Raw genomic sequence first — 26222 nt, 5'->3', positions numbered from 1 at the left:
TTTTCAGCCATTAAAGTTTTTAGAAATCGAATGTGGACAGCTAAAATGGCAGCGATATCAAACCGCTCAAATAATACCCAACAGAAGAACAACTTAGCAATAAGATGTTTTGTTTTGGACTTTTGCAAAATTCTGCGGTGATAAAGTTTACTTTTTGCTTCATCCTGATCTCAAGATCAATTCATTTGCACATGCAAGTCAAAAAGTACAGCCAAGCCAATATTTATGCTGCATTTATTATGCCTAACTAGCTTAACACTCGCAGAGTTATCAGTAGCCCTACCGTACTTCTATTTTTGTTTGGAATGAAACGTCAATTTATAAGCATCGTTAGAGCATAAATGTTTCAAACTAACATACAGTGTACTGCATATGTAATTGCCTATATAATTGGGCTCAAATGTTTGATATGACCATACTTGCGATGGGTTACATATTCTCTTATTGAAGTAAATAAACAATCAATTAAGCATTGCGTTTGCCAACGTTTAAGTTTGAATTGGGTTAAAGTAGCATTTAAGTGGCTTTACACAAGATTATGCTCGAATATATTTTGAAAATTACTTCCTGAATTACAAGAACTCTACTTCATAAGCTGGGAACATGTTTACCAACAGACTGCCGGTAAGCCATTGTCGTGATATTTGCTTTAGAAAGCAAGCCTACTGGGCAACTCGGTTTTTCTCCATTGCTAAACCATCTGTAGTCGAGTTTCCTGTTCTTGTACGATTAGGTAAACTCGACTTCTTATTGTTGAGCAATCAAATAGCTACATTTGCATCAATTCAACTTGCTAGTTTTGGCGCTCCCAAAGTTTTTCACTGATTCGGGTACAAGTGACATGCTGTTAATTCACTTCTTGAGAGTGGCCAATGAAGGAAAAACATTCATTCCTTCCTAGATGGATACAGTTTTTACTCTTTTCGTATGTGATTGAAGCTAACTTGTATGCGTTTTGACCTTAGGTTAACGACATAGTATTTTTCTTTCCTTCTAAGCTTCTAGATATTGATTGCAAACCATCCAAATCTACTTGTATCTTCAGGCACGGTTATCCAACATGCGATGAAGAAGGTTGTTTATTTTCATACGCTTCATACCATTAACATACTACCTCCTTATTAATGAACTTTAGACATTAAGATTTTTTCAAAGCGTATTGATACTGGAGTGGGGGTAGCGTGAATTTCTGTTAACCCGACAAAATAAAGATCACAGTGAAGCAAGTCATTTACATCTTAAACGAACTAAGCAAACACCACAAGGAAATATGCACTTCTAGGGCGTTGATAAATATACTGTGGATGTTTCATGGCGCTGATGCTGTGTATTCAGACAACCACCCATTGTTGACACTGTGATTCTCTTCGATAGACAATATTTGCGATTGTAATCTGAATGTGTAGCAAACATTCTGAGTATTTTCCTAACCATTGGCAAGAATCTTCTTATCAAGGAGCCACGTCAAATTCAATGTGTGCTTGACAATACAACTGCTTGATCAAACAGGATACAACGTTTCACGCTTGGGTGAAAATACGGTTTGTTTACACAGTCAAAGAATTTAATTAAGAGAGATGTTTTTTGGAGGCTACGGTGCATTTTGCAAATTGAGATTATTCTTCAGTTAGGCTGTTTGAAACAATCGTGTTTCGTTTCGATTTATTTTTGAAGAATTTCATTTCGTTTCAACCCACAAAAACACATTTAGAAAAGCATGTTCGTCATCCAGATAGGCTTTAGTATAGGCCTACTCGTTGTTCCCTTTTCTTCTCTGTTGTTTATGTTTGTGTGCATTGTGTATTGGTGTTCAATCAACTGTGTTGCGTTGTTTCAAAATGAGTATAGGCTACAACGTGTTGAACAGAATAACTAAAACAGAAGAACAACTAAAATCAGAGATAACCGTAAATTAGCAGTAATTGTTGGTAAAGAAAACTCAAAAGTGGAAATGCACTTAAAGTTTTAGAGAAATTTCAACCAAAAAATTTCATTTGCCACAAGGAGTAGAAAAGCCACGTGTGTTTGCTTTGTTTTTATCCAGTGTTTGAACTTATGTTGTTTCAACTGACTAAAAACTTTGAGAAGTTATCAACACCCGTACGTCATGTAAATGTAACTGTATTGAGTTTCAAGAATAAAAAACAGTTAAATTTTAATGTACTGCAATTAAATTTTAATGATTGTTGTACAAGAGAGCAGAACAACGTCATTGTTGTTTGTTCCAGGGTCCCCCTTCCCATACTATGAAGAGCATTCCGGACTTGTGCGATAGAATAAAGGATGACTTTGGATGCCTTCAGACTCACAACCTCAAGTAATTTACCAAATTTGTGCCATTCAGCAACTGTTATCATTCACTTGATCAATTTTGATATAAAGATTGTCGTGAGTTTTGCAAATTTATAAGATAGGCATGCATCTATCTACAAATTCATTGCTCGAATCGAAAGGGATTCTTAACGATGGAATACAAATCACTTCTACTTCACAAGTTTATGTGTGATGTCATTCCCTTTCCATTTTACTTTTTGTGAATGTAGACCTTTGCCTATTTTGTAATATGTTGTTTTATGTTACCATTTTTGTTACGGTATTGTATCTGTACATACACAACTTGAGTCTGGACTTTACTGCATATACAGCTTAAAGCTAGAATTGGAAAAACTTGCCAATGAGAAGACAGAAATACAAAGACAATATGTCATGGTATGTTTTAGTATACTCAGCCATGGTATACTGTAGTTACAATGTGTTTGCTTATAATTTAGTTTCGAATATTGTATACCTTAGCTTTTATTTTAAGTATATATTGATAAATAGAAGCTGTATGTAACTGACAATTTGCTGTTATTATAGCAACGAAGGTGCTGTATGCAGTAACTGTCACAATGCACAAGTTTACCACTAACTACCCAGCCAGGAAAATGTCATACGTCTCTCAGCGTTACTGGACAATGGACATAACAAATGCAGCTACTGTACAGTAGATCATAAATCCTTGTATCAAAATCTTTGGTTGAGTTTTGTGCTGTAGTTTCTCAGATTGAGGAGTTGGCTAATTGTGGCTGACACTGTCATCGTGTGGTTTTGTAACTGAATATCACGTTTCATTTAGACTAATGATTTAATTCTAACATCTCATTGGAAGGCAATACAGTGCATTTTGTCTTATGTAGCCTACTTCATTCATCTTAGCTCTAAACTAAATTTAAAAGAATTTTTGCACGAGATGCTTCAAAAACCTTAGTGCCTTATTTAAACAAGAACAATAGGTGGAAAGTCCAAGCATTTTGAATAGTCCTGACATCCGATCAAAGCTAGTAGGCCACCACAGTTTGTGGAAGTCAAAATAATACATAATAGAGGCTACTTAGGGCTTTGACTGCTGTTACTTCACGCTGAAGAACTTCTGTTGGTAAAAGAGAGAGGAAATGCTGAATGTGCTTGCGTGCGGCTATTCAATAATTTCTGCGTTAATAATGACAGCTTCCATTTGATCTTTGTCGCCCTTTTATCGGAAAATCTCTCTTCAATAGCTATATTCCAGGATAAGTTTTTCATAATCGCTGACGCTTTGTGTGTTGGATTCGCCTTTGATTTTTTTCTACACATATATCTAACTTCAGTCACATTTTTTGCAGTATTATGAGATGTCCTACGGGTTGAACCTGGAAATGCACAAACAGGTTAGAAAAAAAATGATTGATCGTTTTGTAGTTTAAATACTGTAAATTGCCCAGCCAGCAAATCAATCCTTTTTGCATTGATTCAATGTCTGTGGTCGTTTATTCAATGTAAAAAAGGACTGATTTACTTGCGAGACTTTTGCAGAAATGAAATTATTGTTCCCCTTGTATATTTTTTGCTTGAATTTCGGATGTGTCTTTGTTTTCAATTGACACACAACCTAATCATTAACTTCATTATTGATAAATACATTGATAGACTACAAAGCAATGGAATGTATGTGCAAAAAGATAAAATAAGACACTGAAATCATTAAAGCGCACATCATCATAACAATAACACATGCATGATCTAGTTTTATTATTTTACTCGTAGTCGTGCTCGGCAGCTGTACTCAATCCGTAAGTTTTTCGAACGTCGGTGTTAAATTAATTATTCTTGCACACAATGCCATTAACGGAGTCTTGTTTTTGTAAAATAAGCGTTGGAAGGTTTGTTAGTTATCTCTTATCGAAAGGAAAAATGAAGACTTTTTCATAAATAATAAGTTCTGTTTAATTTGAAACAAAATATCGCGATACTTTTGTTGAGATGAGTCACAAAACATTTGTGTCTTGACAGTAGGTTTGCCATGATCACATTTCTCTACCTACTGTACTTGTTTCTAGTAAACAAAAATAGCTGAAATAACTGTATGTGGTCTTTACAAAAACTACAGTAGGCCCATTTGAAAACCTCTCTATGCCAGTTATGTCTGAGCACATTCATTTTCGTAAACTCAAGAGTCCTCAATGAGGACACTTATTCAACTCTTGACTTATCACCAAGTTGAGTTGTATACCATTTGTAGGCACGTCGGTAATAATGGGACATAGTTGACTGCAAAGTTTGTCTAATTAGACTAGGTTTGCATATTTACATCTTTTGGACTTACCAGCAGCAGTGGGTCTAGAAAGAAACATTATAGGGCACCACAGTTTAAAACAAAAACAAAGTTTAAAAATAAAATAAGCAATCTGAACTTTGAAGAGTCAAATGTTGTCTGACAGGATCACAGGAGGTCTGGGTCTTCCCCCAAAAAGTTAAAAAACTTGTACCTTGTTTTTGTCCCTTTTTGTGGCTCAATGATGTTTTTTGTTTACTTCCACATGTTTGACCAAATTTATCTAATTAAAGATTAGATTCAACATTTCTGTAGAGGTTAAAGTTACAGACATTGCGCGTACGTAATCTTGCTTGAAGATTGAGGTTTCAACTAAAAATGTTGCGAAACTTGAAACATCATTAATTTTTTTTTTTGTGAACAGTCCAGCAGAAATGCCCTTGATTGAGGGACTTGATTTTATCGACCTGACAATAATAGACAGCTGTCAATCATCTGTAGCATTTTTGCGTGATGCTAATTGCTGTATTTCAACTTTCCTGTCAAAGTCATCATTTCATGCTTCTCTGCATAAAAATTGAAAAGATTTATTTTTGAACGAATGTGTTCACAATCGTTTATAAATTAAATTGTAAGAAAATGCTATTGTGCTGGCCCCTTCTTTCATATCATGAGAAATGAGAATATCATTATTGGTTTTACAACTTGATGCCACTGCGCAATGCTTGACGATGATCAATAAATTTTTAACGCGTAAAATTTGTTTTGTTTGCGATAACTTCAAACTAAACCTTGACTGATTAATGTGCAATGTTGGAAAGACAGTTTTACTTGACGTGATATTTATTGGCGATCCAGACTAGTCATTTGAATAACTTAACTTTGTTTAAGTTAATGAAGCGTAAAGTCTAAGATAACTTTGTTTGGGAAATATAATGTTTGCGGGCTTGCGGCTTAACTATTTCTTTTCAACATGTTACTCATTGGTAAAACATTACCTTCAGCCGTGGACGTCGAGCTCCAGCCCACCAGTGTTGTTCCACAAAAGTTTTTGAAAAAAAAATTGATTCAAACTTCATCACCGACTTTTGTGAAATAGAGACACTTTTTATTGTCTTTGAAATTCATTACTACAAAAGCATTATTTCATCACTTTCATCAAAATCACTCTGTTTCGTTTCTGATCGTCTTACTTTTTTGTTGCTTTTCCCGATGCCATGTTTATAATGTGAAAACTAGTGGTTCTAAATCTTTTTGCACCAAGGGGTCTGTAAAATTTACAACAAAAAAACTGACTTGTGTAGTAAAACTGCGATCAGACCTAGTTAATCTACTGTAGACATGGTGAGATGAATTGTTGCGTAGCCTGTTATGATCGCTGCAAATATTTTGTTGACCAAGACTGGTTTGTAAGAAACATGACGCGTTTTTGTATCTGGTTACACATTGCAAACTTGTATCGGCGTTATAATACCACGAAGACATATTATTTGTAAAGCAAAGATATAACGCTATAATGATGAATTGAAGGCAAGGATGAAAATGGCGTCATAGGATATTTGAACAGCCCTAAACACGTTCCGTTGTTTGCAGAAAGATTGGGGAACTTTTGAAGGAAAAAGCGATTTGTTGAATGTACAAACACACCATGCTACTAAAAGCAAGCTAAAAGCCGTCGAAGCTTAAATTTTCCCTTTCGTGCTTGCCATTTATTTGTTTTGACTTACCCGGTTTGTATCTCACACGCAGAAACAGTTTAGTTTCTGGTCGTTTGATAAAAGATTGAAAAGTGGGTTTCTACTTTAGAAAATTTATCTTGCCAGCTAAGGACGAACGGAGTATTAACATCCAAAGTTTATTTTACAAACTCAATCGCTGTAGCTTAAACACGACAATAGAGCTTTCTTAGGGTATTCATTCTATTCAACAACACTTCGCCATCTGATACTTTCTCGTTCGTGCACGGTTTTCGCAGAAGTCTTTACATTTGTGGTATTCACGCTTGAAGGCAATTAAGTCATGTGAGCAGTGACGTAACTTGAAGTTTGCGCCAAGGGGTGAACATGCTAAAACGGCCTTCCGAATATGCTGATGATTCTGTTGCATTGCTCAGGTCTTGTGGTATGACGAGATACAAACATGTACTCTACCTTATTGTCTTGATACCTAGGCTACCTTTTGTGCAGGACTTACAGTGCAACCCCTTCAAGGTATAACAACCTTTTCGCGTTCCATAGCGTGCTAACCGTTTGTCTCTCTCTTTTGTTAGTTAGTAGCCGACTACCTTTGGGCATGTTATTGACAAAAACAAACTAATTTATACCAAATACCACAAAGAGAAAAACTACAGTTACCATCTACCGGCAGCTATCCAGAAAGTGCTACACGCCCCTTGCCAATTTGTTTCTACATAACCTGTGAAATGTATAGTAAAACTTTTAGCTTTTGGTAAATCTTTCATACAAAAACATGAACAAATATCCTTACACATTTTTTGCTGATATAATGTGATGGCGTAGTAGCCTAATATGGAAAACATACAGTTTATTTGTTAAACTTATTTTGTGGTGGATGTAACTCTTACATTTAGTCATAATCAAATGGTACTAAACGTGTAGATTTTGACAAGTGATGCATTCCGTTTTGCCTCCAAAGGCTGATTTCATTTTTAAGTTCAATTAGATAAAAATATGAATGGAATGTGCAAAATTGGCTGTTTCACATGTAGGTATAGTTTAGCATGTATCATAACTACAAAAAATACGTAAACCAACAAGACGGACTGTTGCTTGTTTGCTGCTTCTTTCGCATTGCTGACGTAGTCTACTTTTGTAGAAATATGTCTAATACGAAATACAACCATACACTTGTCAGACTTGCTGTTGCAACACATTCTATCTTCAACGGTTGGATTCGTGTGTTTTGGCCACAATTCCTTATTAAGACCACCTAGAGCCAGGATAATCCAATTAAACCGCGTTTTGTTAATGTAACAACTAACAACATAATGATATGGTTAGTGTCAATATTTACCCTGGCAACGCCTAAACGTGTTTTCGTGACTTTTGGTCTGTCGCGGTATCGGCGGCAGATTTGTCTTGTACGGTTGTACCAAGATCGTGGTGTCGTATTTTAATCTTGGACACAAATGGCCTTATGCCACTTACTAGTCCAGAAGCTGGGCACCATATTTTGGAACTAGATAAAGAAATGATTGCACGTCTAACGTAACTCATGTCTAACTTAACACATGGCTAAAGGTAGGACTATATTACTGCAAACAACTAAAGATTAATTATTTTACAAGAAGTCAGTCTTGTTGGTTGACACAGTGGCGTAGCCAAGGGGGGGGGGGGGGGGTTGGGGGTTACAACCTCCCCTTTAGCACGCGTGTGACGTCACGATATTGAGAATGATGCTTTCAATCTAAAAAAAAATTGCCTAATTTTAAACAAAATTGCATTAAAAGAGCGAGGTTTGCCAATACCAAACATTCAAACATCTCAGCCAGGAATTAGCAACAAGAAAACACAGAGACTTAGCTTTTTTTCCGAAAAATGCCGAAGAAAACATGATCTTATTCTTTTGCTATGCTACCGGACAGCACCCTTTTACAGGAATATTCGTACCCACATTTTTGTTGAAAATGCTCTCAGAATGCACCAAATTCAAAGTAATTTTTCAAAATTTTGTGGGGGAGGCCCCCCAGAGCCCCCGCCGTTGGGTGGTCAAAACCCCCCTTTTCAAAATTCCTGGCTACGCTACTGCGTTGACAACACGTTGTAGTAAATGATGATCACAAACAACATTGTGTATAGTTGAGCTTTGCAATAAAATAATTAGGTTTTTAAGTTCGATGCTTAATGAACAGTTTGATTCAATTGTTTTTACAACAGCCTTTGTGTAAACATTGGTATTCGCACTGACATTACACCGATGTTCTGTGTGGGAGTGTGATATGAAGAAAACACGTGGAATGACTGGCGAACACAAAACAGCAATAAAGAGACCTTAAAGTTTGGGATTAGAAAAGTATTTGCCAACATTAGGTTACATTACAGCATCGTTCACCTATTTCTTCCAAGCCTCAATACTTGCTGGCATAGACGCCATCTGTTATGCAAACACAGTGTTGCCAATTGCATTGGTATGTTTCGCACATGCAGAATACTGTCTGCAATAATAGCTCATTTGTGAATTTCCTTCAAAGTTTCAGACATGCCTGCGACTCAAGGGAACGCGAACCAGTGACTTTAACCGAAACAAAAAAATGTGTTTTCCTTCATCGTTCAGAATGACATCTCAGTTTGTTTCAGTTAGAATCAGTAAAATGCTGAGCCCTAAAAAAAACAGAAAAAACAGCAGATCATTATACGTCGCATTTGGTTTACTATTTTGACGTATGTTTAACGCAATGTAACGTTTTTATTTCAGCTGGAGATAGCAAAACGGTTGGGAGCGATTTGTGTCCAAGTTCTTCCACATCTTCCACAAGAAGTGAGTTGGAATCTTAAAATTTCCGATCTTCTGTTTTGTGCTTTTCTTCCAAATGAAACGATCAAGGCACCGTTTCGCTGCAGTGTTTTACCTTTAGTCACAATATATTGCCCTTGTTTGATAAATTGCAAAACTCCTACCTCAAAAACAAATAAGAGATGCTACTTTACACGATTGCAACACAATCGTTTTCGTGAAGACTTGTAACTCTTTTGGAATGTGAATGAGATATTGGAAGTTGGACGTTGATCAGTGATATTTTTTAGTTAAAATCATACCTTTTAATGTTGTAATCAGAAAATTAATTGCAATTGAATTGATTGGTTGATTGAGAAGATATTTAATAAGGTCAAACTAAGGCGATGTCTTCAGAGCTCAGTTTCATATACTTTGAATTCTCTTCAGAGAAGAGATAATCGCTTTTCATGTTGGTGGCAGAGGCTTTGAACTATCCTGGCGCAGGCCCAGATATAGAAGTTGACAGCTTCAAATTTTCACTCGCAGTTGACGTGTTGCTTTATTAGTATTAATCCAGACAGCAAAATTTGGCATTTTTACATCGATTCAACGCCTACAGATGTCCTCTGCTGTCTGGTAAAAACTGGCAGAGACCAGTTTGTCTGTCAAGTCTTATAGACAGCACGAAACCGCATTGTAGCCAGCATGTTTTAAAAATGCTGAATTTACCAATCCACGTTCGAAGAAAATGAAACCTAACTAAAAAATATGGCATCTACAACGTGATGGCAACAATCCAAATGGAATAATGTCAATCATTAAGGCTGTGCGTTCAGCATCGGGAAGAAAACTTTTTTTCTTGCTTGTAAGGTAGCAACTCACATGGCACCCTTGAACTGTTGCTTCAATTAGGCTACGGTCATTGGCACAAAACTTAATGACATTGAAATTGGCATGTTGCACCTTTCAAACAGCAGCTCTTCTACAAATTAATCTTACAAACGCGGATGTTTATAAGATTTTTGAAGACCTATTGTTTCTTTCAGCAACAACAACAAGTCTTGTCCGCCATAGAACGAGCCAAACAAATCACCGTGCCAGAACTCAATCAGATTGTTGGGGTTTGTATCAAGTCATCGCATATCCTATAGTAACAACTTTGTAATTATTGTAAGGACATCTAACGAACAGCGGGTTAGAAATACCAAATTGAAATTTATCCCATGAGAAAAGTCATTATCTTATTTGCAAGTATTGCGTACTTAAAACTTGTTTTGAAAGGTCATGACATCGTTAACTCTCTGGCTTTGTCTATGACTCTTATCGCATCACTGGTAGATACGAATAATTAACAAACTCGAGCTTAACTTTGGCAACTCTACGGCAACGGTTGCCTTTATATAAAATTTACATCTTATCTGCAGCAACTCCAAGTTCAAAACTTGATGGCTCATCCCGGATCCTCTCATCCATCCGGACGTCCTCCTGGAAATGCTGCTATGCTGGCTGCAGCACTTCCTCCTCTTGTTTCCCCCCAATCTGGAGGAAGTTTTCCACCCTCTGGATTACCTTCATCTTCTTCGGCTGCTGTGGTCGCTGCGGCCAATGCAAATCTCTTCGCTCTTTCTCAATCTGCTTCCGGTCTCCTACCTCAGTGCACTCTCCCACAGCACGTGCTTGGAATCCGTGGTCCTGGAGTCACGCCGTCAACGTTGATGCAGAATCTTAACCTAAAGAATGACACACGAAAATCAATGGATGATTCAACGCCAGGTAGCCTCGCTGAACAGCTTTTGGCAACTTATTGCTCTCATTGATGTTTTAACCGAGTAACTTTATATCTTCAGAAGCAAAATTATATTTAACTGTTGAAGCTGCATACGATACCTCTGTATTTTGTTTCTTGTCAAATATCTTTTTGAGGACAATTAATTTTTCACGAAGTTGTATTTACCATTGTAACTGTTGGAGAAAAAATGATACACACTTTAATCTGTAGCCTATTGTAGCTTGCCTTGATGAAAGGTTCATGGAAGTTTGTAGATCAAAATGTGCGTTGGGTCACTCATGAGGTATTTTTGTCGTTGAAACGTCATTTTTGCTTTGTCAGACGAACGATAATAAATTATTTATAAAACATACATAAGTAGTTATTTGCAATGTATCGTTTACATAAGATTTTTCTTCTTATCTCTAGAATTTTACATTTATAACAATTGTTCTCTTTCTTACTTTTCCACTACTTTTATTTCGTTCCTGTTGATTGCTGTGGATTGAATGTATTTGTCGCCACCTAGCGGCTGGATGTGAAACGGATCGAGCAGCCAGCAGACAAGTAAGTCAAAAGTTGTACTGCTTGTGAGAGTGAACACAGATACAGAAAATCTATGCACTGTCCCAGACAGCAAATCAGTCATTATAAAACAATACAATGTAGTACTATGTAAAGAACTACTGATTTTCTGACTGGGTTGTGTGGATCCTTGTTGGAAATAAAAAAGTTTTTTAAAAGAAAGTCCATGCCATCATATTGCGTTTCTATGTCGATGATGACAGTTGTAGAGTTGTGATTTGTGAACGCTGAGACTAACAGGTCAGTTTTTGTGTTTGCCCAGCTAGAAGCAAGTCTCCAAACCTTTTTTTAACATACCGTGGCGTTCTTTTGATAAATGTGGGACTGACGTCTTTTCGAGCGTTGTCTGGATACTCTCAGCACTTGACTGCGTAGCCGACGCAGCGCGGTCATGGTAGGAATGATGCTGTGCTATCGATGTTTGTGTTAAAGAGATGGGTTGCGGGTTGGTTTTGAAGCCCAACCCCGTATTTGTAGCACACAAGGGGTTCCAAAAAACGCGTTGGTAATTTTTGATGGAATTGTAGTTGTGGTTATATGAAAACACTTTGCACCATAGTAGTTTCGCATGGTACCTTTACACGTGAAGCTCGTTGTTTCTAAGCCAGTTCCTAAAAGTGTTTTTGCACCAGTAAACTGTGTTGTCACCACCGGATAGTGCAGTTCATGGACAGTCTAAATTCAAACGAAATGCACTGCAAACTATTTGTGAATTTTCCTGATTTATTGTAAGCTACATCCTACATAACTTTTACTATGACGTTTTTTTCATTAGAAGAAGGTGCAACGTGTCTTGCAATTTTTTTTTAAACTATTGCGAAGCGTTACTTCTTCAATTGATTGAAAATCCTCATACTTATTAGCCTATAGCTTATGTGCGAAGCTTCGTGACCTTTAAAAACGGCAGATTTGTTGTCTGGGTTTCAACATCTGCAGACATTAAAGCGATGTAAAATGACGGATTTTGCTGTCTGGGAAAACAGTTTGCCATGAGTTTGGATTCAAACCTGTTTTACCAAGATGGTTTTACTCTTCAAAACATTGGTCGTTATTTACAGTCTGCAAATCCTTCTAATTCTAGTATCACTGAACGTATTTGCCTTTCCAATCGATATCGTTTCCTTGCGGCTATTCGACTGTTGCATTATTGATTTCTTTTCGTTTTAGGTCAAATTGCATGCTATTTGCATGAATCACCACTCTGTGTCCTTGATAAAAACACGCTGATAAACAACGCGCTGACAAAATGACACAAAATTTTTTTCAACTTTATTGGATTTGCTTGCCACAAACAGTCTGTAGCTAATAATATTAAATCATTTGTTGAAGTCGCAACTGTACACAAAACTGCGTCATATTGTATATTGTAATGTAGAGTCAACTTTCATTTTCTTTTATTGCAATATGCGATGTGATAGCGGTTACTTAAAAAGAATGCACACTTTCGCATATGCTGTCGCAGAGTTATTTTTGTGTTCCAATTATATTTCAAGTATACTGTAATGTGAAGTTAACTGTTTGATGATTTTAAAAAGGTTCATGTGAGAAACATCTTGCTCCCCATACGTCCACTGCACGCATTTGACATTCTTTTAACTGTGACTCAACGAAAGTTAAAGAGAAAACGAAGTCTTTACCTTATGAATAGTTGAGTTGAGTTTCTCCCTGATCGGATGACTACCTTAGCGGGATGTGAGAGTTTCCGTGCCTCAGTGATCTTTAGAGCTGTACTGGCGGGAGCTAAATGCTCCCAGAAGGGTCGCCCATGCCAGGATGGTCGAAAGGTAGAGGCCAGACAAAACTTAGTCCAAAGTACCCAAGTCCCTAACGGCGGAACAGGCGGATGAAGTCAATCAAGCTCAACGACTGTGACGGATGAAGGCTGCAGCATGTCACCAGCTCCAATCGTCTTGGCTTGCCTTGCCATTGGACAAAGCTGATGGCCTTGTCAAGTTTATGTGTGCTTGTTGAGTGTGCGCCATCAAGTCCATGTTAATCAACCCACGCACAGGCGTTTTCGCAAGACTTATTACGAGGACCATCATCCTCGAAAACAAGGGATAGCCATTAGTTGAGTTGAGCGAATTTTACAGAATATTAGGCTATGTGATTTTCAACATCATTGCAAATGCGCTACGTGGCCCATGGCAATTACTCATTTTTGCATATTAAATAAACAAGGACATCAATTGCTGCGGTTTTGAAATCTAACCACTCATGTCAACGTCAACTGTGCAAATATTTAACATCAAAACTGCAGACTCTTCTCTTCGAGCTTTGCCAACTGACAGATGAGTTTATTTGTTAGTTAGTTCCATGACCTACTAGAACACGGCCAAATATGTTGCTATTTGAGGAAATTTCTAAGAGTCTGAATTGTTACAATCATAGCTATGACAAACCTGTCATTTCCCATTTCCAAAAGTAAGTAAAATAAGCAATATTTGCACCTAGACATATTTTTGGCTTGTTTAACCGGAGATTAGGCATGTACGTTGAGCACAGTTCACACAATAATAATATAATATGTAAGACTTTCCAACTGCACCCTGGAGGTAGTATCCTTTGGTGTATCGCTTTAGGTGCAATTGCATGTTCCAAAATATCAAGAATTTTTTGTGGAATCTATGTTGTAAGCTGTTCATTTGACGTGCCAATTGAAATGTTAGTTCGTTTTGTTTTTCGCCAAGTTTAATTGTGCAAGTAAAATATGGCTTTTGGCGAAAGATCCTGTTATACAAAAAACCTAACGACTGTATGATGAGACTACCGCCAGGATGCAGCTGGAAAGTCTTACATATTTTACATTATTATTGCATGAATTGTGCTTAACATACATATCTAATCTCCGGCAAAACAAGTAAAAATATGTCTAGATGCAAATATTGCTTATTTTACATACTTCTTTAAGTGGGAAAATGACAGGTTTGTCGTGGTTATGATTGTAACAACTAAGACTCTTAGAAATTTTCCCAAATAGCAACATATTTGGCCGTGTTCTAGTAGGCCGTGTTAGTTCCATGACCTGCATCGATGTTTGCTAACACGAAAAATATATTTGAGCACATAGTGGATTAAACATTCTTCTTGCTGAGTGTTCCAAACTTCCTTTAGCTTTAGAAATTCTATAAAACTACTTGAACAACTTCGATAAGCTCGTAAAACACAAAAACATCATACGATACAACGTAACCCGTTATTTTTTGGCAGAAGCTGCTGTGATCAGCAGACTATGGAAGAAGAAGAAGTGTTCTTTATGATTTCTCTGATACCAGAAAAATGTTACTGTAACTTTTATTTTAACGGTTAACGTTTTGAAATAAAAAAAAAATTCTAAAACAAATAAAATAAAAATTTATAACAAAAAAGTTTGAAATCTTTCCACTGAGCTTTTCTAACTTAGCATGACTCCATGAATTCGGTTTCAAGGGCATGACATGACAAAGAGTCACAAGTGTGCATGCTGTTCAATGTTGCTGATCACGCTTTTGAAAAAGTTAATCCAATTAGTTGGAGTGCAGTGAGTAAATTGAATCAGTTTTCTGAGCAAAGGGATCATCTTGTGGGAGACCAATTGTTATTTAGCCTAATTGGTATATCATTATTTAATTTCAGTTGTAAGGAAGAATAATCGTGATAATTGTATTATTTTTCTCTCTCGGGATGAGTGGCTCAATATATAACTTCGAATGGCATTATGAAATAACTCTCTCATCTACTGTTATGCTTCTATGCCAACTGAGTAGTTTAACATGCAAATTTGTCCCAAGAGTGATAGCAAGGGATTATGACTTGCGATTGCTGAACGTAGGTTGAGATATAACTTTATTTGTTTGGCAACAATTTGCATCTCACCAACAAAATTTTGTTTGAGATGATTTCTATTTGAATGTATTGTAGGCTGCATTGAAAGCAAATCAAATCTCGCCTTGTACCAAAACAGTTCTGTTTAGTAGTCTTGGTCGAAGTATAACCATGCTAAACCGTTTTATCCACCAATCAAACTAAAAGCTAAAGCATGTTAAACACTAGAAGAACAATTTCAATATGAACTATGTAATTTTTTAATCACAAAATAAAAGATTTTATATCTGGTAGGGAAGAAATCTTCCATACTTTTCATATCAGTTACTTTCAGCATTGTTCTTAGTTTGAGTTCCTGGAGATGAGGATTTATCCTTTTATCCCCTCAGGATATCAATGTTTTGCCAGACAACACTGAAGAGTTACTGCAAACCTGCCAAACTTTGTTCTCATCATCAAACACAGAAAGATCTCGTGTATAGTGGGTGGCAGTCTATTAGACAGCAATCGTAGATTCACCTGACAGTCATAGCATTATATTGCACGTAGTCATAACAGGAATTGTTAAAGTGGTATCCAAATTCAAAATAACGTCTGATAGTTTTGAACATGATTGGTCAATGGAATCAAGTCTTTTGCCTGATAATACACAAGAAGTACTTGAATTTTATAATATTTCAATACAGTACTAGCGTTCATGTTTGTACCAGTGTTAATGACTGTACCACCGTACGTTCACCAAATGGACCAGACAGTCTGCGTGTTTTGGATGATGAAACCAAAGACTGGACCCTCTCCAGTTACCTCTCGGTGTGGTCCGACAAGGCATCACCAACATAGATAGACCGTGGACGCTAAAAGTTCATACGACGACGACTACCATTAAAACAGTTTGCGAGTGTAATTTAATCAAAGGCTGAAACTAAGGAAAAGGTTGTGTTATTCAATAAAATATATGATTTGTGAAACTCAAGCTTTTTATCTATAGAATATAGAAACGAACTATGTGCTGAATATGGAAAATCCCGTTCGATATTACATTCTATTCCACATACAACTCTGATTTACATCGACAATCGCTGAAAGACCGAAACATGAATTACGCAATAATGCGAAAAAAAGTTTCATTATGTCCTGGAAAGTCCACGTTTGCAAACATGCACCTTCATTTCAGGAACGCTTCAACGCCACACTCAAGCTTGTTGTGTCGCCAACGTCACGTACATTATTCACTTATCTGTACACTTGTGATCTTTACAGTGCTTTCAAGCTTTGTCAGGAATATTTAAGCGTGGATTTTGGGTAGACTTTGAGTGGTTTTGTATCGAGCTGTTATTATAGAGATTGTTTCTAAATTGTGCAGCTGTAATTTACAGAACCAAACTATGTGATGCAGATGAATTTACGTGTTTTAACATTGATTTAACATCTGGATGAAAGTAAAAAAACGTACAAGTTTTAAACAAAGTTTACGTTTCGAAAGCTCTTGGTGGATTGCCATTTAGGAACACTCCAAACTGATTTGGAAAATCACGAACCACTTGACTTGAAGTTTGTGTGAACTTTGTGGTTACCGCCCTTGTAGCTGCAACATCGTGACAAATGAGAGCCACATGACTAGGGCCATTTTTATTTTGACCTAAAAAAAAATTTTTTTGACTTTATTTTTATCAAATTTTGACTTTATTTTGACCTAACGAAGTTGCTTATTTGAAGAGGGCACAGTTTTTCCTTGAATTGATACCAGTTACTCAAACATAATATTTTGTTGATTTCAGACCCAAACGTAATATTTTGTTGAAAAGTCAAGGTGTTTTATGGGTTATAAAAAGTGCGTCTTGTTTTTGGCGATAGGAAAATCTCCACAAATTTGTCTAACTTCTGCTGAAAACGATTTAGCTTGCTTAGGCATTTTAGTATTACAGAATGTCAGTAGGCTATTTCTAAAATCCAAACTGTTGATCTTCGAAAAGACCACGTTTGTAAAGAGGGAGTGTTTTATAAAAGTTATTCAAATACGTAACAATGAATACACAATGGACAATTTGCGATAAAAATTATTGCTGATCCGTGGGCATTGTGACATGGCCTATTTTCTGCTTTTATGGGTTTAATATGGTTTAATTGTCTCGCAGTTCCTGATTTACAATGCTTCCATGAGGATTTTACAAAAATTACGCTCAAAAAACACAAAAAGTTTGTCAAAAGCCATAATTTGACAAATTTTGACTTTATTGAAAATTTTGACTTTATTGTCAATTTTGACTTTATTTTGACCTATAAACTTCTTAGAAACAGGTGCTGTGACTTCTTTGACCTGCTAAGGTTCAATTGAAACATTTTTCCACAATGTATAGCAACATTAAGCGGGTCTGCTACTATTCGGTGAGTCCGATTCGGTGAGTCCGATTCGGTGAGTTCCTAACCTCTAACCCCTAACCCCAAACCCCTAACCCTAAAACGGCAATGATAATTAGGCTACGGTACCCGATAATTTAAAAAAAAAATTGAAAAAATCCCCCGTTAAGGGATCGGACTCACCCAATCAGACTCACCGAATCGGACTCACCGAAACGGGCCATTCTGACATCAAGCATTGTAGCTTGATATCTGGTGTGACCAGTAGTGTTGACAGGGGTCTAGGGATCTAGAGGCTGCTTTTAAAACCAGGCCAGAGAAAATTTTAGAGCCCGGTGTTTGACAAAACACCGCGTATTGTTTGAATGTAGTGTCTTTTTCTTAGAAGCGTCTCAATTCGAGGCCCGATGATCTCATCGGTACCGGGCTCAAATTATTTTCTGTACGGCTGTGGGTATGACAGTTAGAATGTACAGAAACTGTTATTCTGACAAGCATTGGTTGGCTTGCAAGGCTTATGCTTAACTCATGTTGTATTTTTCATAAAATTTCATTTCATAAACAGAATTCCACGTCATCACCTGTGGTAACATCATCAGAAAAACATCATTTTTCTGACCAAGGAAGTCAGCCACCTGCCAGCAAACGTCTCAAAGGCGATGCCGACAAAGGCTTACCAGCAGTGAGTGCTGTATCATTTTCTGCTGTTTTTCTGTTTGTAAACACTTCAATCTGGTCTTGTGGATAGATTCCCTTCTGCTCTAATTTGATTGTTTCTGGTTCCATACCAAATGTAGATTTTTGGAGCTATTGTTCTTGAAGATGGCTGCACTGGCTGCATTGAAGATGGCTGCACTGGCTACTTGAAGATGGCTGCATTAAAGATGGCTGCACTGGCTACTTGAAGATGGCTGCACTGCACATTCGTGCGTGCCAGTTTGCGTCTACCGTCCTGCATCAACATGATTTCACTGATTTACATTCAATTGACGTTAACTTTTGTAGGAAGGTAGCGATCAAAGTGACAATGACGTCATTGTCGACGATGATTTGTCTGCTGACGAGTTACACAACAAGTCACCCATGACGAGAACAATGAATTCTGACAATCAGAGGTAGTTTTGTGGGTTTTCATTAGAGCAGCTCGAAGTACAATAACATCACAAAATCCCGAGATCTATTGTTCCCACTCAATTTTTTTTGGCTGTTTGTTGTAGAATTTTGTTTTGTTTTAAAATGAAGACAAAATTAATTTCGCATCGTTGCGCATTCAAAACGAACATACAACAACCTCGGAAAGTCTTAATTTTGCTTTAAGTGAGTTTAGCATGAAACTATTGTTAAAGTTTTGACTTTAATTTCAAATCGGCGCAAAATTGCTTTTTGTTGATTTTATTTTGCGTAGAATAAAGCTTTCGTGAAAGTTTTCGTGTTCACAGAGCAGCGTAGAGCTTTGTTTCGACCAAAAAATGATTTAAAATCTTAGTTTGACTCCGAGTTTTTGTGACTCCCTTGTTGGTTGTTGCTATACAGCTGCAATGCTGAAATGTAACTCATATCCTAAAAAGCTGTTTTTATTCTGATGGTGGCTTTAAATAACTTTTTAGTGATGTTTATCTAACGATAAACATTTGGCTCTACAAATTAAAAACAATATCGAGATTAAGATGTGGTGCTTCAACTCTTAGAGTGTGTAATTAGTTATACAATGGACTTCAAGAACCGCTCCCCATGCAGAAGCAATTAGTAGATGCAATAATTTACAAACAACCACACTTTAACAACAAATGGAATTTTAGGATTGCTTTGGTGAGAGAGCTTGTGTCGGTTGGTTCAAAACCTTTCAAGTGCGCGAAAATAAATTCCTAAAGTTTCCAAAAAAAAAAAAATTTCAAAGCTTATTGCCAGCTAGAGGCATTTCAGTCCTAAGATATCTATTGCCTTGATTAGATTATAACAATTTTTTTTTTTTTTGTTATTAACTTGTTAGGCTACATCTTGAGGCTACATAATTTCTCAAGTTTTTAGAAAAATAACTTAGAATTATACTGTCCAAAACTTTTTATTTTAATCTAACGAACTACTTAGATCTCCAAGAGAAAACATTGTTTCTTCAAGCACGCAAGCAAAGAACAAAAATGGAGACAGCAGAAGAAGCACCCCAACAAGCAACGACCCAACACACGTCGGTTCACACAATTCACTGAAAAGAAATGCGCCTTCTACAACAAGCGGACCTAAAGATGGCAATGCTGTGGTATGGAGTAGAATGTACTTGCATTTAAGTTTATCACTTTCAGTTGGTCACTTTTGCTGTGTAGCCAAACAAGTTGTATTTTTTACGTCGCTTCAAAAACTTACAACGTTGTGACGACGGAAGCGATAACTCGTTTTATCTGAGTGCAACCGGGAGATGTTTTTTAACAAGATGTTTTTTAGTGTTAAAAATGTTTAAAGCGATAACTCTTTTTGTTTTGGTGCAACCGGGAGATGACGGTGCAACCCGTTGAAAAGATAAAGAAACAAACTTCTTTTTGTAATGTTTGGTTAGGTTTAAAAATGTAATTTGGAACAATAAATGAGTTTAAAATTCTAATTATTTCTATAAAACCTTTTTAAGTGGTTTTTGAAACTAATTTTCTGATATTCCCAAAGTGGGCAACAGTCAGATGTTCAGAAATGTGTTTAAAGTTGTTTTCTTAAAACTTTTAATAATTTTTTTAATTTCTTTTTACCAGGCTGATAAATCTGAAAGTCCACACTCGAAATCATCTGGCAGCCCTATTTCTGGAGGTCCTAACAACAACAGCATACATGGTCAGCACCGTTCGTTGAGTCCTAGGCCACCAACATTCCACGCAGCCCAAGGAAACATCAGACCTTCAGGAGAAATGCGTAAGCAGGCTTAATCTTTACAAAGTTGTGAAATTGGACCTTAGCATTATTTAATATAACTTTAGCATGTCTTTGATGACTTTTCGTTGTTGCAAGAGTTAATGTTTGTATTTTCTGACATTTTGAAATTTGTTGTTAGAAGCACTAACTTAACAGCGACTTTTAAGCGGTCAATTAAGCTAATCGTCTGATAAGTCAATTATGGATCCATTTGCGCGAATAGGGTCAATAATCGGTAATTTTAATCGGAGGAATACGGTTACTGAATAAGAAAGAACTAATCTGAAAATTAAGCCGCTTGATCGATAGAGTTTCTTAATCGTTGAATGATTCACTGTTGGTGCATAGCCTACAACCCTTATACTTTGTTGTCAGATATCTTGGCTGTGTGTTTTAGCTTCAATAGTGATGTTGTGCATCCACATTAACATTCAACTGTCGGCGTAAATTTGCAACCCAATACAGCTGTTCTGATGGAATACCTTTTATCAATCTAAGATTACAATTTGTTTCAGCTCCTTTGATCCGTCCTCCCGCATCTTACAATCTTCCTTTCGGTTTCCCCACTCCTTCTGATCCTGCATTATCTCTTCTTCGCTCTGACCAACACGCTGCTGCATACCAGGCCGCAGTTCTTGCATCTCGTGGTCAAGCTCCTCCCATAGGATACGACATCCACTCACAAATGAGAAGCGCTGTCGGAATATTGCCTTCCTCATCGATGGAAAATCGAAAAGAGTTAAGAAAAGAAAGTCATCGCTTTATGAACTTGTGTTTCGTCCGCCACTAATTTCCAACCGTGACTTTTTAGTAACTAGGTTTACACTCAGAAAAAAAAAAATTAAACTGTCAATTTACATCAAACTCTTATTAGGTCTGAGACAATTAATTTTCTTGAGAATTGGTTGTAACTTTTCTGCGCATTTTAATTTTAGAACATACTCCTATCATCTTAGTGCTGAAGGTCAGCCACCCCAGCCCGTACAATTTCCTCCTGAAGCTCTGCATGGTGTACCAAGGAGTGTTCGGCCCATTCTCAGTCTCTCACACGGAGAAGTCGTTTGCGCTGTGACCGTGAGTAACCCGACGCGTCACGTGTACACAGGAGGAAAAGGCTGCGTTAAAATCTGGGACATGAACATGACAAATGGAATGACCGGAAGTAACCCAGTAATTCGGCATAAACCGGTTTCACAGCTCGATTGTCTTCAACGAGAAAGCTACATCCGATCCTGTAAATTATTGTCGGACCGCCGAACGCTCCTTGTAGGAGGAGAAGCCAACACGCTTTGTCTCTTTGATCTTACAGGCTCTCCAAAGCTGAAAGTAAGTGTTCTAATATTTAAAAACATTTATTATACGTTGCATTCTTGTAAACACAATTTTTTTGACAAGTCGTAGATTTTTGAAGAATTTCAATAATTTATGTTTCCTTTCAGGCCGAGCTGCCTTGCGAAGCTCAAGCCTGCTATGCGCTAGCCATAAGTTCAGATTCGAAGTTGTGCTTTAGTTGTTGCAGCGATGGCAATATAGCAGTGTGGGACTTGCACAACAACAGTATTGTAAGGTAACTTACACTTCTCAATATTTTTAACACTTCTCACTTTTATCTGTTTTGAAGAAGATAGCTTATTTTGTTGGGTGTGGACTGCAGGCAGCCTGCTGTACGTACAAAACTTAATGTACTTGTATGTCCAAACCTATTTTATAATGAAATTATTTATAACTATTTTTCTTGCAGTTATTTGATTGTGAATATTTCAGGAAATTCCAAGGCCACACTGACGGAGCAAGCTGTATCGATATATCACCAGACGGCACCAAACTGTGGACGGGAGGCTTGGACAACACTGTGCGCTCGTGGAACCTCGCGACTGGAAAGCAACTGGACCAATACGACTTCAGTTCACAAATATTTTCACTTGGCTACTGCCCAACCGGAGATTGGCTTGCAGTGGGGTAGGTGTCAAGTCTTCATTTTCTCGAAATATGATCTTTTGAAAATTGTGTTCATCAATTACATTTTTTTCACATCTGAGATCAATTCGAAGTTTGGAGACCTGATTGAAAATTGACATCACTTCTAACGCTAAAAGACTGTATGTTTTTACCTTATATAATTCTTACACAGCATGGAAAACAGCACCGTCGAAGTGCTCCACGACACTAGATCTGAAAAATATCAACTTCACCTCCACGGAAGCTGTGTGCTCTCATTGAAATTCGCTCATTCTGGGAAGTGGTTTGTCAGCACTGGCAAAGACAACATGCTCAACTCCTGGCGTACCCCGTATGGTGCAAGCTTGTTTCAGGTAATTCTTGAAAAAAAAAAAAACGATATCAAATGCAATGTTTACTAATGCTGATACCAAGCAGTTGCAGTTCTCTTCACCAGGATTACGATATGCAGACTTTGTCGTATCCAAGCACATGTCAACTGCTGTAAATTTAATTTACAAAGTCAACTGCGAGACAAAGAACACAATCTCAGTTTTGCTGAGAGCTGTAACTGCCTGCTAACGTTGGTCATCGAGCCGCAAACCCTTTAAGCATAGGGACCCCGCTTTTGCCGCTCTTGCACACAAACGAGATACAATACGATAACAAGCTACATTCAACTTACGTTGAAGAACGAAAACTGTACCTTCCGATCAAATTTTTGATCGGTATAACCATTAACATAAGTTACTAATCGTTTGACACTTTACGCACTTGGGAAATGCGCATCCTCAAAGTTAAATATGTTTTGAATTTCCATTTGTTTGGTGCTTTCACTCGCCGCCCCATTGCAGCATGTTTGCGCTGAGGATCGCATTGTTATGTTGCACAAAACGTCAAGAAAGCAATAAAACAACTCACGTGACTTTGCTTTTACTTTCTCATTCATCAGATGAACACGGCAGTTATTGCTGAAGAAACCTATTGCTTTCTCATTATCCTTTTCATATTTTAGCACAAGGAAGCGGCTTCGGTATTGAGCTGTGACGTATCAATGGACGATCGGTACATTGTGACTGGATCAGGCGACAAAAAAGCGACACTGTACGAAGTCAAATGAAAGTGTTTTGTTTCGTCGCCAAAAGCTTGCTGCTTCAATGTTATCTGGGTATTTAAAGATTCTAAAACTATTAAAAGGTTGTACCAAACAAAGAAAATCAATAGATGACAGAATTCTGAAAGATAGCCGCTTTAAAAGGCCCATTTTTATGTCTATTTTAGTGCGTTTGTACTGTATTGCTTCACAATCTAGTTGTATTTGTTGCAAAATTTATGTCGCCTTTTACAAGGGGCGACCCATGTAACATGGCTTGCACATAACAATCGTACTAAAAGCGCTACCGACAAATAATTTCTATGATTACGTCTTTCTTACGTTGTCAGATATAAATTTTGTGTAAAACTGCATGTTTCGCTGTTTAGGTGCTACTGCATCACGTGACGTTTTTTTTTCTAGTCACTTGTTGGCTCATCCCCACCCAGACAGTTGACATAAGTTGCCTTGTTCACAAGCTTAACCTTGCCAGATAACAGGGCCGGATTTAGAGAAAGAAAGGCAATGGCTATTGTCCATTTTTGGCCCTTAACCTCCACCCTAACAGCCATAGAGACGAGTATTTTAAACAAGCACTGATTCCATAGTGATTTATTCAGTGATGGAGAAATATGCAGGCAAGCAGAAACGTTGTCACCACATAATTTCGGTGGAGGGGGGGGAGGGTAAATAGGTAGAGTATTATTGCACGTCAGTGAACTCCGCAGCGTGGGGGAGTCTGGGGATCCCCCCTAGAAAATTTTGAAGAAAATGTTTTAAAATTGCGCATTCTGAGAGCACTTTCAGCCCAAATTAATAGCAAAACTTTATCAAACGATGCTGCAACAGAGAGTAGAAAGTTTGTTTAAGTTACATAAAACCAAAACAACTGTTTTGTTTATTGGCATTGTTGCGAGACCTGACACTCAATCAATAAATTGTTTGTCAGAAACATTACATGTTCGAAATATGCAAGTTTTGTATACACTGTAAAAGTGGCACAAGTCCCCATACTGACAGGGAGACAACGAAACGACAATACGGTCTACTAGTCAATTGCCCCCCTACAGGAACGATAATTTTGTCATTTTAGACGCAATAAACATATAACTAACAGTAGGCCTATATCAATATCTATTAGCCAACGGCCTAGCTTAAAAATCTTTTAGTTGGTGCATATATAAAAAGATTTAGGGGTGCAATTACCCCCCTGATGCCGCCCTGCACGCAAGTATTGAAATTAACTATTTGAAGATAACTAAATTTTGTAATTTGATTGTAAACATTTTGTGAAATATTAGGCTACTGCAAAAAAATGTCAGTCGAAGAAATTAATTAACTAAGCCATGTTTAAACATTTCTGAATTTTAAGGTTCCTAAATCTTGAGGCCCTAGGCTTCAGCCTTTCTATATTCTATTGGTAAATCCGGTACTGCCTGACGGTGAACCGAGTAACAAAAATACATTTTAGTCAGCTGCTGGGTTGCTAAACTGTTAAAATCAGATTGAAAACGTCTAATCGTTTATGGCTTGGCACAATTATTACAAACAAACCCCAAGACCAACCATTCCCGATGCTGACATCTTTTACAACGTTTGAAGAAGCAGTTTTCATTTTGAAGTCTTAAAATTTATGTCGACTGCGCCTACTTTTCTACTACTGTACTACTACGTTAGTACTTTAGTACTACGTTAGACTACTGGTACTACTTTAATGGTCTTGTTTCCTTCATTTTAAGCTTAACCCCCACGACTGATTAATTCTTTTGAAACTTATTTATATAAGTTGCCAACTTAAAAAAACGAACAAAGTTTTCTTTCATATCAATATTGCCTTTACAAAACTGTTACTTATTTGTCGCATTTAGAAGTGATTTGGTTGTAGCTGAACAAGAAAGCTTTTACCTTCGTAGCAATAGTGCACGAACTATTGAACGGGATGTTGAGCCAATTAATTACTGGTTTTATCACTGTTTGCGATAAGTTTCTCTGTATACATTCATCACATTTTTACAATATTACTTTTTTATACTTCTGTATCAATTTTAATTGATAGATTACTTTTAAAAATAAATTGAAGGTATGTGGATTGTCGAACGATTGTGTTTGTTTGGTTTGGATCATGGTTCAGATTAATGCAGACTTTATTAAACCAAAGAAGGCTGCTTTGCCCTTCTTAGGGGTAGAGTGCTAAGCGTCGGTCATCGTTCAATTCCATGTAGAATGAGGCTGTGGAAGGTAAGGATTAACCGCCAGTAGTTCCAGTGCAGGATGCCACACCTTCTGATGCAGTCACACTCACAATCTGTTAGTTTTTCCATAGCAACAAATTCAATCTTAGCTGATGCATTGGATTTTCGGCAACGCATTGAATAGATAGGCTATCCATCTTAACTCGGTTTTGTTTGTAACGGTTTCAATGACATGTGCTGAAGAAGGCAAATGTTGAAACTAGTCTGCAATCAATCAGGGGTTAAGTTTATTTCACGCTTAGATGCAAATGCCAAAGGGGAAAAGTTTAAAGAGACAAATGACAATGCTTATATTGTCAGTTACAGTATGTAGCCTACCGTTTATGATATTTCCTTTAAAAAGTTTGAATGACGCATCCCTTTCTTTGCAAACTGTTTAGTAACATCCCAATCAAACGTTGATTGCACAAATTGAATTGTTTAATGTTTGAAAACGAACGTATTGAGTGTAGCATCATGGCATAATATCAAGACATATGTTTGCGAAGATAATGTAACCAG

The 26222-nt window shown here is 37.2% G+C and overlaps 1 protein-coding gene across 1 annotated transcript; it reads left to right on the top strand.

Annotated features, from left to right (window-relative positions):
- Positions 1–489: 489 nt before the first annotated feature.
- Positions 490–25558, top strand: LOC145772769 (transducin-like enhancer protein 4). The gene is made up of 18 exons (XM_082584645.1): positions 490–624; positions 2229–2317; positions 2646–2709; positions 3645–3689; positions 9008–9070; positions 10075–10149; positions 10453–10801; positions 11326–11363; positions 18109–18225; positions 18549–18658; positions 19632–19800; positions 20282–20438; positions 20954–21176; positions 21374–21764; positions 21878–22005; positions 22203–22397; positions 22570–22750; positions 23392–25558. The coding sequence occupies exons 1-18, from the start codon at positions 604–606 to the stop codon at positions 23494–23496; spliced, it is 2520 nt and encodes an 839-aa protein (XP_082440771.1). The 5' UTR covers positions 490–603; the 3' UTR covers positions 23497–25558.
- Positions 25559–26222: the final 664 nt, after the last annotated feature.

The sequence above is a fragment of the Aplidium turbinatum genome, chromosome 6 (assembly GCF_918807975.1).
Source record: "Aplidium turbinatum chromosome 6, kaAplTurb1.1, whole genome shotgun sequence".
Lineage (NCBI taxonomy): Eukaryota > Metazoa > Chordata > Ascidiacea > Aplousobranchia > Polyclinidae > Aplidium > Aplidium turbinatum.
Note: the sequence above shows the minus strand (reverse complement) of the source record. Positions and strands in the feature narration are given on the sequence as shown.